The 13,916-nt window shown below is 34.3% G+C and overlaps 2 protein-coding genes across 2 annotated transcripts; both read left to right on the forward strand.

Annotated features, from left to right (window-relative positions):
• The first annotated feature begins 1,470 nt into the window (after positions 1–1,470).
• Positions 1,471–6,743, forward strand: LOC145614645 (protein PHLOEM UNLOADING MODULATOR-like). The gene is made up of 4 exons (XM_081669711.1): positions 1,471–1,873; positions 4,379–4,773; positions 5,412–5,605; positions 5,934–6,743. Exons 1-4 carry the CDS (start codon positions 1,572–1,574, stop codon positions 6,327–6,329), a joined length of 1,287 nt encoding a protein of 428 aa, XP_081525837.1. The 5' UTR covers positions 1,471–1,571; the 3' UTR covers positions 6,330–6,743.
• A 1,547-nt stretch (positions 6,744–8,290) lies between these two features.
• On the forward strand, positions 8,291–13,692 carry LOC145614399 (uncharacterized). The gene is made up of 4 exons (XM_081669448.1): positions 8,291–8,648; positions 10,633–10,721; positions 11,594–11,771; positions 13,391–13,692. Exons 1-4 carry the CDS (start codon positions 8,433–8,435, stop codon positions 13,454–13,456), a joined length of 549 nt encoding a protein of 182 aa, XP_081525574.1. The 5' UTR covers positions 8,291–8,432; the 3' UTR covers positions 13,457–13,692.
• Positions 13,693–13,916: the final 224 nt, after the last annotated feature.

Here is a 13,916-nt window from a genome sequence, read left to right on the forward strand (position 1 = left end):
AAATTGCAGTCCGATTCAACTTTTTCATCGGTTTACATGTCGAAAAATCTTCGGTTAAGGTTTTAGGGGCCATTGTAGTTTTTAGGGGTCCGAATTGAGCTCGGATCAGCAGAAAAAAATTGTAAATTGCTGAAATGAATATTTTATGAGAGGGAAATTAGGAGCTGAACTGAACTGATTGGAGCTGAGCTGAACTGAACTGAACTGAGCTGAAATGTTTACGAGAGAGGGAAATTAGGAGCTGAACTAAATTAGTTGGAGCTGAACTAAACTGAACTGAACTGAAATTAAGTAAATGTGAACAGGTTTTAACAGTGGTTATATATCTAGTTAAAATTTATTATTAGTGTTATAGTTGACCTTATATAAAAAATTTAGGTTTACCATTGATAATATAATTTTAAAACGTTTAATACTTAGAAAGTTAAAAAGTTAGAGTTCACCAAAGAAAATTTCCCTTTTTTTTCTTTTTTAGTGGCTTTTATTTTTATTTTTATTTTTATTTTTATTATTTTTAATTTTTAAATATTTTTTTATGTGGTAATAAAATAAAATTTGGATGGTCTTTCAAAAAAAAAAATTAAAATAAATAAATAAATAAAATTTGGATGGGTAGCGAAAGTGAAATAGGGGTGTTTGACCGGTAATGAAAGTGAAAATTTCCATTTTTTTTATTTTGGTTTGTTTTTAAAGAAAAAGTATAATAATACCCCTTTTTTTTGGATATTTGGATCAAATATACATTATCTGATATCCAAAATATTTCGATATCTGAATCCGATATCTGAAAATTTCTGATCGGATATCCTAAATTATCGAATCGGATCTTTGGATAGTTTTACTCACCTTTTACGAATCCGTATTTAAGAATTGAGGGATTATTTTTTGTAAAAAAAAATAAAAACAAGTTTATAAAATTAGTAAAAAGAAACGGAAAATTTGCAAATTGCAGCCATTTCAAGTTTGTATTTTGCAAGTTGCAGCCATTTAAAAAAAATTGCAAATTGCAGCCCAAAAGTTCGTATAAATTGTAAATTGCAGCCCGATTCAACTTTTTCATCGGTTTACATGTCGAAAAATCTTCGGCTAAGGTTTTAGGGGCCATTGTAGTTCTAAGGGGTCCGAATTGAGCTCGGAATTAGCAAAAAAAATAACGTTGGTGCCTCGTTTTGTGTAAAAAAATTTATCGATTTATGGAAAACTGTGAAATGAGACACTTTGGTTTTTTTTTTTTCTAATTCTGAGCTCAATTCGGATCCCGAAGAACTAAGATGGCCTCTAAAACCTTTACTGAACATTTTTCGACATGTAAACTGATGAAAAAGTTGGATCGGGGCTGCAATTTACAATTTATACGAACTTTTGGAGTGCAATTTGCAAATTTTTTTTAAATGGCTATAATTTACAATATACGAATTTTAAAGGAGTGCAATTTGCAAATTTTCCAAAACAAACAGATTAATAAAATCAGTAAAAACATGGTCAAACTGATCGTCTGAGAGCTGTGACTTTCACTAAAAACATTCAATTTCTTCCCACTTTCTCTCTCCTCCGCAACACCCACCGCCGTCATGCGGTGGTCGCCGCCGATCAGGCTCAATGGCGGCGGCCTCGGAGTAGCAGCAATGGCGTACATCACCATTGATTATCTTCGAGAAATCTCCCCTTTATGGCATTCTCGTCTTCAACCAGCTCTTTGGTCTATTCTCTCTCTCATCGCTCTTTCTAGAATCTTCTCTTACAAGCATTGGTCTGCCGAGTTTCGCGCTGTTCTTCCGTTTGTGGGGTCCGCCATTTTTCTTCTCTGTGCTCTTCTTTATGAAGCTATCTCTGTTCGTTCTGTCACGGCCGTGCTTGGGCTTGATTGGCATCGGTATGGTATTCTTCTGTTTTCTTCTCTCTTCTAGATTGAGCTTAGTTCTTGAGTTAATTTGCTTGTTTTTTAATTTTTTGTGGATTTTGTGAGTTTTTTTTTGTGTGTGATCTGAACTGGGTTTTCATCCATTTTGGTTTACTTGAAGGGTAGGCTAAGTATATATGGAAGGTTTGATAAAATTACGCGTTGATCGGTGTAATTAATGTTTAATTTATGCTATGCATAATATTTTTCAGGTGTTTTTGGTGGGTTTTTAAGTTAATTGAAGGTTTGATAATTTGGGAAAGAGAACAGGTTATTTAATGTTGGATTCAGAGCTTAATATGGAAATTTTGGGCTTAATTATAGGGGCATTAAATCTGTGAATTCTGCAGATAGTATCATTATGAGAAATTTCCTTTTTATGATTGAGATTTTATGAAGGGAATGTAGAAGTAGTTTAGATTGGAGGAGCTAATTGAGGAATGCTGAATGTGGACGTGCTTCTAGAGTTTTTTTGCTAAATTTATCTGATAGTCTTTAGCTGGTATTGTGTTCTAAGTAAATACTGTTTGGCACAGAATTTGATTAATAACGTAAATCACGGCGAGTTGGTGATTTTTGATCATTAATTCAAATTGTTGTCTACAAGCAACAATTGTGAAATGTATATGATCATAGTCATTATTTTCTTTCCATCTCGAGCATGATATGGAATTAAGGATTTGTTCAACCAACCTCTTGTTACTTGGTCTTTTTGTGAAGGGGTATAGGGAGGAAAGCAGTTTAAATCATAGAGCATTATGTTATACTTTCTCCACTTGTTATTCTATTTTCAATACAATAATTCTTTTTTGTTGCTTTTTATGGCCAGTGGTTGAGGGGTAGTCACCCTAATTGGAAAGATTTTACTTGATATTGGAGAAAAGAAACTATGGAGTATGAATAATAAATTATGATGATTGGTAGCTGCAAAACTTCTGCTATGTTAATTGACCAAGATTTGACATTGTGTTTATGTGTGCTTATCAGCTCATGTGAGTGAGACTGGTGGTAGCTGGATGAGTGTGCAAATGAGAAGAATAACTTTAATATAGGGGTTCTGATGAGACTAGATATCAATAATCCGAAAATCTTAATTTCTTTCATCCGAAAATAAGTGATGGAGTTAACCAATGGAAACTAGTTTTACCAAAATATGGGCTAGGATAAGGGGAGAATGTGAATTGGCTTGGATTAGTTGTGTTGGTTATAGATGATTTTCATTAACTTATGGCATGTCTCATTTTTGAGATTTATTACAACATGAATTTCCATATTACCTCAATGTCTCTTAAAGATGTGCCGCACAATGAAGGGGGAAGGGCTCGTTCACTGTTCAGATGCATAGCCTTATCGTGCTGGTTTGCATAAGGGCTATTCTCAGTAGTCATTTGTTTCCACAACATGCTTGTGCAGTTTATTATGGAGTACTTGTGAATTCTTGATCAGTCTTTTGAGTTAGTGCCCAATCCTGAAGATAGGCAGTTTCCGATAAATCACTACGATAACAAAGCCATTACTCCATTTCTTATCAGCAGTTGCACTCTTTGAATTTTCAATCAATCAAAGCCTTAAACCCACTAGTGGGGTCGGCTACATGAACCAAAAGTGATTATTCCGTATAGTCAATCAATCACCCTTTGAATTTTGGAAACTCAAAATTCTTTTTAGCTGTCATGTGTTGTGTTAATGATGGATTTTTGTACATATATTATCAATTATAGAGCTGTTTTCTTTTCTTTTGTGTGTATGTGTGTGTTGGGGGATTGTAGTATGTGTTGGTGAGTTGGTGTCTTTGTCAGTAATCCCGAGGCTCAGAGATTTACAACTATGGAAATGGGTATTCTTGAGAGAGAAGGGGGATTGAAATTAGAACTTGGCATTATTGACGTTTAAAAAGGCTGAAATCTTCTGAAAGGATGACCCTGTATGACAAATTACAGGTTGTTTGATAAATTTGTGAACATATGGACAAAAATACATTATAGTATTAGTTAATTGATTAGTGCTAGGAAAATTTGATTGTAAATGGATAAAATTAGAGGTCATACAAAAAAAAGGCTGTCATCTATAAAAGTGACTGCACGAAAGAGTACAAAAATAGAGTAACTCATGTTAACTTATAGATTTAATGATGTTGGAGTTGAAAATTAGGTATGTAAATCACTTTTACGAACTATAAATAAAAAAATAAAAAATAAAAAATTAGTACCTCCTAATGATGCTAGATGGGGATGATTCGTAAAGGAAAGCCCAATCTACACTTTACCAAACATTCCTCATGTTTTTGGAAATTGAGAATGCATCTTTTTTCAATTCTGTTAAAATTTTCAACCTTAAATTATTTAAAGATTGTGATTGTATGTCATGTCTCCTGTTGTTATTGCATACATTCCTCTTTCTGGGGGTAACTTAGTGTGTACATCTCCATGTCCGTGTATCTACAATTCATTAAACTATTTTTGTTTTGACTTATGACAGAAATACACCTCCTCTTCCAGACACAGGCCAGTGGCTACTCTTGGCTTTGAATGAAAAGCTTCCCCAGACTGTGGTTGACATTTTGAGAGCACACATAGTTGGGCTGCATCACTTCTTGATGCTGTTTATTATGCTTGCTTTCTCTGTGTTGTTTGACTCTGTAAAAGCCCCTGGCTTTGGGCTTGGAGCAAGGTACGTGTTCACAATGGCAATTGGCCGTCTTTTGCGCACCTTCAGTTTTGCATCAACAATTCTTCCATCAGCTCGGCCTTGGTGTGCTGCAGCTCGTTTTCAAGTTCCTGGGCATCCTCATCGTTGGGCACAGAAATATTATGTCCCTTATGCTTCTGATGCAAATGCTATTCGCCAGTTATTAAATAAGGATTATGCTTATGGTGAGTCTACTTTTGTCATATTTATTCCTCTGTCCTTCTATTTTGCATTTACTTGGTCAAAATTTTGTCCATCCTCTTCTTTCACCTAGGAACACTTTTCTACTTGGCTTTAACTGTTTACATTCCTTTTTTCAAGTGCTCTGAGTTGGATAAATTTTGTGACCCAGAATTCTACGTGCAATCCTATGTATCTTGTGCATAATTTACAGTCAATCCTTATTATTATGCAGGATCAAAAGCTACTGCAAAAGATATATAAAGGCTTTGGTTCATTTGTCTTGGCTGTTTATTGTAAATGTTGCAATATATGCTGATCCATTTATAACTATCACAGTAATCAAGTATATACTCGGCCAAAATAAATGAGGGGGAGAGGGTATAGGAACATCAGATGTGAAGCATGACCATTATCAGGTTATGGTGACTGACTTTCAAGTTACATTGGGTCTTGCCATCTTGGTGCTAGTCTATGTCTGTGGTTGTTTAATTGTGCTGATGTAGATCAGAAATGAAGTTAGAGACATGGCTTGTGTAATCAAATTCTTTCAACCTTTTGATTTACAGCTGGCATGTGCCTTGTCATTATCTTTTACGGCAAGTTGCTGCTGACAGTCTAAATCCAATTTAATGTCTTGTAGCTGATCCTGGTAAATTACTTGGTGACTACCGTCCTGACTGGGGTTCAATGAGCTTTCTTATCGATTTTCTGCGCCCAACTCCTGCTGAGGGCTCTTCATGGTTTCCTCTACTGAAGAAGGCTGGAGGCGGTTGCAATGACCTAGTCTACAGTGGCCACATGCTAATTGCTGTACTGACAGCCATGGCTTGGACGGTATGATGATCACTTTCTTTACCCTTATAATTTACTGTTACGTATTTTTTCTCATAGAATACATTTCTATAATACTCTTTTCCTGGGAAGTGAACTAATTTAACAGACCTTAAAAACAACAAAATGAGAGGGCTATTTGCACCTATAACAATTTTTCTTTGTTACATCATCTAGATGCTTGTAAATATAGTACTAAAATTCAACTTTCAGAATTACTGAGTAGCTATTCTCCTTTTGTTTCTCAGTCCCTGTTCCTGCCCTTACCATGTTAATATACACAATATAACTGCTGGATATGAACTTTCTTGAATGATTGAAATTAATGCAGGAAGCTTATGGAGGTTTTAGTTCAGCCCTCGTGTGGCTTTTAGTCCTGCACAGTGCTCAGAGAGAAGTCAGGGAGCGTCATCACTACAGTGTTGATTGTGTTGTAGCTATCTACGTTGGTATCCTCTTGTGGAAAATGACAGGTTTCATATGGTCATCTCAGAATGTCTCTAGAATGAAAAGACTAATTAAGCTAGAAAAGATACAAGGTAAGCTAATCCAGGCTGCTAAAGACTCCGACATACAAGAAGTGCAGAAACTTCTGAATGAAGTTGAGCTAGGAAGTCAGGAAAGACAGGGAGTAAGTAGTAAGATTATGTGGTTATTCCCTTTGGTGACTACTATCTCCACCTTTGCAATCATCATTTTCACGTTAATATGGGCTAGTGATGGGTAATCTGTTTGCAACCAGCAGCCGTGATCATCTTTGTAACATTTTTCGCCATTTTTTTTTCTCCTACCTTTGTAACAAGCTGTTATGTGTGTGAGAGTTGGATGCAATTTAGACGTAGTGTATTCATAGAGATCGACTCACAGTCTTGTTTCACATATAGGTGTTATGATACCCTTTTCATCCTTGTGGCTACGTTCATCAGATCCAGTTGTAAAAGCTTGTAATGTTAGTTTTCCTATAAGATGAAACATCTTCTAAAATTGAAGCTGAGACATTTTCTCAGAATCTGTAACTGTTGAATGGGCAATAGAAGATTAGAAGATATTGGGTGTACTTCTTGCTGCCCTTTTGGCACCTAACTTGTGATTTATGATGCATAATTGAAAAACACTAGGACTTGTTAGTTGTTACGTTCGATTTACTTTCTCTTATTAAAGTCCAGTAATGTAGACTAATTTATAAATATGTTTGTGTTGAATTAATTCACACTATATAAGTTTTTAATCCCTAGAAATTTTAGAACGATTATTTATTTATTTATTTATTTTTTTTTTCAGATGATATTATACACAAATAAGTTTATTTTGGACAGCCCGTCAAAAAAAAAAAGTTTTTTTGGACAGAATAATTTTAATTTATTTAATTGTGTTTTTTATTTTATATGAAGTCAATTAACTTGGTTAAAATATAGGGACTTAGGGAGGTGGCAGTGTGGCACCCAAGACCTAGTATCAAATGGACAAATTTATGATCAAATCACTAGTAGTTATATGGCTCTCTGTAATAAAAAATAAAAAGAGATTTTTGTTAGACAAAACCTTTACTAAAGGTAATAGCACTAATAGGGATGCAACACACTTTAATATGTGTATTGAAGTAAGAATTTAAGGAGTTACGAATTGATAATTCATGGCTAATATACAAATATATCTTCGGTCTAATGGTGATATTTACTTCTTACGAACAAAAATAAAAATAAATAAAGTTACCTTATGTGTAAAACTATGCAAATTACGAGTACTACCAAATCTATTAACCTATACTAAAAGCGAAAACTTTCATTACACTTGTCATTACCTTGTGAAAAATTTTCCCGCTTTTTTCGCTGCTTTTTTTTTTTTTTTTTTTTTTTTTTTTTTTTTTGTAAAATCTGTAAGTAAACTATTTATAACTTATGATATCTTATTTCCAGTTTAACAATCATATTCCATATATACCTAAATAATAATATTTATGAACATATTTTATATACTTTATATTTTGTAATATTATTGTCAAATATATTTAACAACCGTGCATTGCACGGGATTTTAATCTAGTTACATATAAGAGCATACCCAATGGATAACCTAAAATATTTGGTCATGAATTATTATATAATTTCTTTGTCTTTCCACTCATCCATGACCAAGTCACATGACCAAAGACTCCCAATGGTTGCCCAAAATAACTTTGGTCATGATTTTCTCTTTCCTACTTTTATCATACCCCAAAATAAGTTTGCCTTTTTCTTCAACCAATAATAGACTGCCACTTGTCATTAACATTTTCATGACCAAAATTTGAGCTTGGTCATCTTCAAGACTAGGTCATGACTCTCTCATCCAATTTTTTCTTTGTTTCATTTTTTTAATATTAAAACTCCTCTCTCTCTCCTTATGACCAATGACCAGGTCATCCATTGGCCTCACTCTAACATTGTATTAGCACTTATACCATTAGAGGTTCTATAGTTAGAACCTTGAAACCCATACGTTGAAAATATCAAACCTTAAAATTGAGAATTAGTTTAATAGTACAAATGTACTATGTTATTTACATTATGTACGGAAATCGCTCTATTTTTATACTTACTATTTATACTTGTAAAATATTTTGCAAAAAAAATTCCTTAATTTTTTTTTTTAAAAACAAAAGAATAGTTTGGTGTCCACATGTACATAAACATAGCCACATTCATTCTTTCACTCACAAAGGTAAGACAATCATCCTCGCAGACTCCCTCCAAGCATTTTTATACATCGTCATCTTCAACGTCTTCGTTTCCCCAACTCACTCCTTCTCTCTCTACTTTCTCTCTCTAAAAAAACCTCGATTGCTCCTGCAATGGCGATTTCTTTACCTTCAACCACCATTTCATCCCTAACCTCCGACCATTCCTGCAATTTCATTTGCTCTTCAATAACAACAAGAACTGCTAATAAGTGTTCTTCTTCTTCTTTGTCTTCTCTGCAACAACAATTTCCATGCCAGCTTCGTCGTCAGCTTAGTATTGGAAATTCTCGCTCTCTCTCCCATCAACCTTCCAGGGTTCTTCCTCTGGTAATCTTAATTTCTTTCTATTGCTAATGTTTGCAATTATTATGTGTTTTTTTGGTCTGATTCTTCGCGTTTTCATTGTAATTGGTGTTTTATTTTGGCTTAATTTAGTTTTTTTTGGATTCCTAGGGTTTAATATTCATCAATTTTTGTTTTGGGAACTTATGAATTTCCACTTAATTTGATTTATATAATTCTCTGGAGTGGTGCAGAATGCTAGTATTGTACCCTCTTTCCTTCCAGAATCAATAGTTGCGTTGTTTTTATGATTTGAACTAATAACGTGACAACTATATTCGGAGGGATGCAGTATATTCGTACCTCTTTTTTTATAGATGAACATTTGCGCAGATTAGTGGGGAGAAGTCACCTACAATTGAATTTAACCTTATAAAAACTAATGTTGCAACTTATTGAATGACATGTTGATAATTTGACATCTGGTTATTGGGTTGGAAGTTGTTTGTCATTTAAAAGGAAAATGTTGAAAATTTGGAATATATAACTGAATATTGAAACTCAAGCCACAAAATTGTCTTAATTTTCTATTGTGGAAAGAAAAAGATTTAGGATTTCTGATAATTAGCAGCTTAGGCGATGCCATGTTTAGTAATCTATAGTATTAATTGTTTGTTTTTCCTTGGTCCTTATGTGCTGGAACATCCTCTTGTGTCTGTGACTTCAAATGGTGTCCAAAGTATCAGGCTTTGGTGCTTCATCAACCAGGATTAGTAAATATGGTTGAGATGATGTGCAGCTTTTGTTGGCAGGAGATGATGATCACCTTTTGTTGCCACTCTTGTCAGTGATTCATGATTTACTTATCGAGGGTGGTGACTCAGCCACCATATTATGAAATTTAGGCGTTTGATATCAGTTTGCTAATCTAACCGTAAAGTTGTCATCTGCCATTAAGTTTCCAGTTCTGTTATGCTTTCCATGGCAATGCTTTGTAGGTGTTATAATGGTTGAGTCTGAATTGTAGACAGCATTTGTCTTGGGTTTAAATTTTTTTTTTTTTTTTTTTTTTTTTAAATTTTGAGCTCCTTGAGCTTGTTAAAGAAGGTTAAAAAAAATAGTTTGCAAGGATCCAATGTGAACCACTGAACACCATATACAAGGAGAGGGAGGGTTTCTGTTGCTTAACTATTTATCATAATGTTGAAGCTTTTTTGTACACTCAGTCCATTAGAAACTCACATAAATCAACAAGTTAGAGAGAGTGATCTATAGCTGTTATTTTTGTATAAAGCTGCAAATGCAGCTTTTAATATGGATTTCAAAGGTTTGATTATATATATGTTGCCTTTTATTTGTGTTCGTGTTAACATAGTTCGCTAGGTTATTGCCTTTTTGATGAAGGACCTGACTCAAATACCTTTTTGATAGGCTATGTCTTAAAGAGCTTCTTTGGAAATTCACCTGCTAAGCCTTCCTTTTCCAATCCATCATCACTCCCTTGCTTGTGTTTAATTCAATTTGACTGTCTTTAGTCAAAGCTGCCCATAAAATTTAAACTGCCCAATGGCCAATGTAAAGGTCCTGGGCTTTGCATGTGGGAATTTATTTTGGGTTATAATGGATGGTTTTTACCTCGGATGAGATTCATACTATTAATCCCATTTAAAATATGAAATATGGGCTATACTCTAATGCTCATTGTTGAATGGGAAGTCTTTCACTTTTTATGTTGTGGCTGGTTTTGTTGACCTGTTCACCACCTGCAATCTCATCCTTATAAGAGATCAGTCCAATGTTTTTTTATTTGTAAGTGCTGATGACTTTTTTGAATCATGATCACTCTCCTTATAATTCATGGAACCTAGCTGTGCAGTTAGTAGAGGGGAGGAGTCCATAGTAAATCACTGTATTATGTGTCCTCTAATTGGCTTGTTTCTTATTTTTGTAAACTAATTGCAACACTTTTGATTTTGTAATGTGCATATGCATTATATTTGTTAAGGAAATCTGGTCTCTAAATCTGTAGGTACAAGCAAAGCAGCAGACGTTTACTACAATAGATGAGTTGCTCAGCAACTCTGACAAACCAGTTTTAGTTGACTTCTACGCTACATGGTAGTTACTTCACTTAATTTTTTTTTACTCATCATTGTGATTGATTTCTATAATATTTTTTTTCAGTTTTATTATAATGCCTAACTTGCTTTTGCTCGTTTTGAGTGAGAAGAATTATTCTGGTAAGGGATGAAGACAATAGCTGGCCTTGTTTTCATGCATTGTCTTATATCCCTCCAAAAGAAATAAAAGGTTATGTCTTTTGACACAATTGATAGCTCCAGAGTCCAGACTGATAAATCTTAGATCCACACATATGTTTTAAAATGCCTGCTTGGACATTTATGAAAGTGTATATGCCTGAATGCTTTTACTACCAAAATTTTCAACTAAAGCATTATTTATCAGTATCTTGTTAACTGAGTAGAACCAAAATTCTTAACCACTGAGACTTCAGATGTATCTGGTTTTATTTATTGGACCTTTTTTTTTTTTTTGGGGGGGGGGGGGGGGGTTGTACTTCTGATCTATAATCTGACAGATTATCTAAAAGTCAAATTTTTCTTTAATTTGGATGCTTTCTGAGATCAGAAAACTATCCAATTTGAGAAATCAATTCAAATGCTTTCTAAGATCAGAAAACTATCCAATTTGAGAAATCACCCCTCAATTTTCTTGCACTAAAAGCATAACAGTTTTAAAAGAGAATATCTTACAGTACAATTACAACACTTTTAATAGTTTTTTCAACTCCTAAATCCTACTCTTGTAAGTATGTACTTGTAGTTGACGTGTTTCTCCAACCAAATGAAATTTTGGGTATAATTTATGCTAGCTTTATCTGATTTGGGACTTCATTATGTGCATGAACATATTACTTTTTCTGTGTACAAAAGTTTTAATTAGAAGTTAATGTGATGGTCCTGTTGCAGGTGTGGTCCTTGTCAGTTTATGGTTCCTATTCTTGAACAAGTGAATACCACTTTGAAAGACAAAATCCAGGTGGTTAAAATTGATACGGAGAAATATCCAGAAATTGCTGACAAGTACAAGATTGAGGCCTTGCCTACATTTATTCTATTCAAGGATGGGAAGCCTTGCGATCGCTTTGTAAGTCAATTATGCTTATTGTTTTTGATTGGGAGGTTCACTTTTTAATTGTTGTTAAAAATCATTAAGATGATATTTCTTGCACAGCAACCTTGCCACTTGGTTTGTCAAGAGGTCAGCACAATTGGTGCTGCCTCTGAATTCCAGGTCTGAAACCTGGGTTAGAGATCTTGTAGGGATTTGAGAATAGGGGAGGGTGGCAGAGTATGTTTAGCAGTTTTTTAGACCTCGCTTGTGTCACTCTGATCTTTGGGGCAGACTGGTGTTATTCATGTAAGATGAGACAAATGTGGAACTTCCAGAAACTTACCTCTCTGTTTTACAATACAGTACTTTTAAGGTTGTAGCTCTTGGATTAGGGAGCACTCAAATGTAGAATGAAGAAACTGTTAGGCTGAAAGTCAACACTTGAATGGGTCCCATGACATGCGGTGGGTTTCTGATTCAGTTGTGAACGAACAAAGTAAGTGAAGCAAGAAACAATGCAAAAGCATTGTGGGTATCACTGTCATAGAGATTAGAGACGGCAATGGAGGCTGTGGCATATATCTTTGTGTGGTGCAAGGAAGTTGTGGTTTTCTGGTTTTTCAAGCGAACTACTACCTCTGTTTCAGTTTAATTTTATCATTTTCTATTTAGACAAATTAAGAAAATGGGAGGGTGGGTGTAAGAAAAACTGAAAAAGGTGGTTCAACTAAGTGAGTAAGTGTAAATAAGTGGAGTGTAAGGAATAAGGTGGATAAAGTAAGAGAGAGTGAGTAGAAAGATGAAAATATTTTGGTATAAAAGGATAACATCGTAAAAAGAGGGAAGAAAAAAAAGAAATGAAGCATGTAATAAAACACGGCCACAATAGAAAGTGGAGTAAGTAATAAAATACGGAAGGAGTATTAGGATAGAATTTTATGTTTCTCAATGTTAGTTGTATTCTAGAACTTGTTAGATGTTAGAATAGTTTTCTAAGTTAATTAGAGTCTAGATCTCCATCCTCTATATGAAGAAGGCTTGGGGGTATTTGTAAATGTGGGTGAGTTGTGAGAGATAATTAAAGGAAGTTGCTCAAAGAATTTTTGTGTCGAGTTTGTGGGGTTTTTTCCCCTCTCTTTTGGCTAGGGAGAGGTTTGCCACTTAAAATCTCGGTTGTCATTCTCTTTATTTTTTCTCCACCAATTTTAACAGAGAGCTTTATTAAAAATCGTTACAACTCTTGCAAGGCTTAAGGGGCATGTTAATTGCTGCACCATTTTTCTAAAACAAGTAATATAGGAAACCCAAAAAGCATTGATCCATAAATTATGATTGGGGGAGAATTGGAGGAATCGATAATTTTCCATTTCATAAGCAGCTTGTATGCTAGTTTACCGTTGTGTATGTGTTGTTATCTTGAAATTTTTTAAATTTAAGTAAATTATGTTTAGTACCTAGTTAATTGACTGCTATGCACCTTGTTTCAAATGTTGCTAAACCAGATGTTGAGTTGCTACTATGTTTTGTTTACAACATACAATCGCTATGTCGTTTGGTCTATATAACTGCATTTTACTGTGGACCTTAGCTCCAGTTTTTGTCTTAGTTCTGATAATCTAACACTTTGCATTGTATGCTGTTAATAAATCCAGGAAGGTGCATTGCCTGCAGATAAGCTAATCCAACGCATTGAGACTTCTTTGGCAGTGAAATCATGATTTTGAGATTTGCCTGATATATAGTGATTCTTTGGCAGCTTTGTATGTGCACGTAATTGTTGCCTTTGATCTAGCAAGATAAGCACTCAAAAAGAGGAAATTGCATTTGAGATTCCGAGAAATGAAATTATTGCCTTATACTTCGTATATTGTAACCATGAACCAGCTTAGACAATTTTTTTGGTTTATGTAAAAATTAACGAGTATCACGATATCTCAGCATTTCTTTTGTTTGAGTTTGGAATGAGGTTGAATTTCTTGTGGCTACATAGAATAATTGGTAGGTGTTAATAAGCCCTCAAACGCTCACAATTCTATCAGCTTATGCAAATAATTCTAGTGTTTAAAAGCCTGAGCTATTGTTGAAAGCGCCAAATACCCTACCTAGTTCATAATTATTCAAATTACCGTAGCTTGCATTGTTTCAAGACTTTCAAACAACTCTTACAGACACAAAAAT

The sequence above is a fragment of the Chenopodium album genome, chromosome 25 (assembly GCF_948465745.1).
Source record: "Chenopodium album chromosome 25, dcCheAlbu1.1, whole genome shotgun sequence".
Classification (NCBI taxonomy): domain Eukaryota; kingdom Viridiplantae; phylum Streptophyta; class Magnoliopsida; order Caryophyllales; family Amaranthaceae; genus Chenopodium; species Chenopodium album.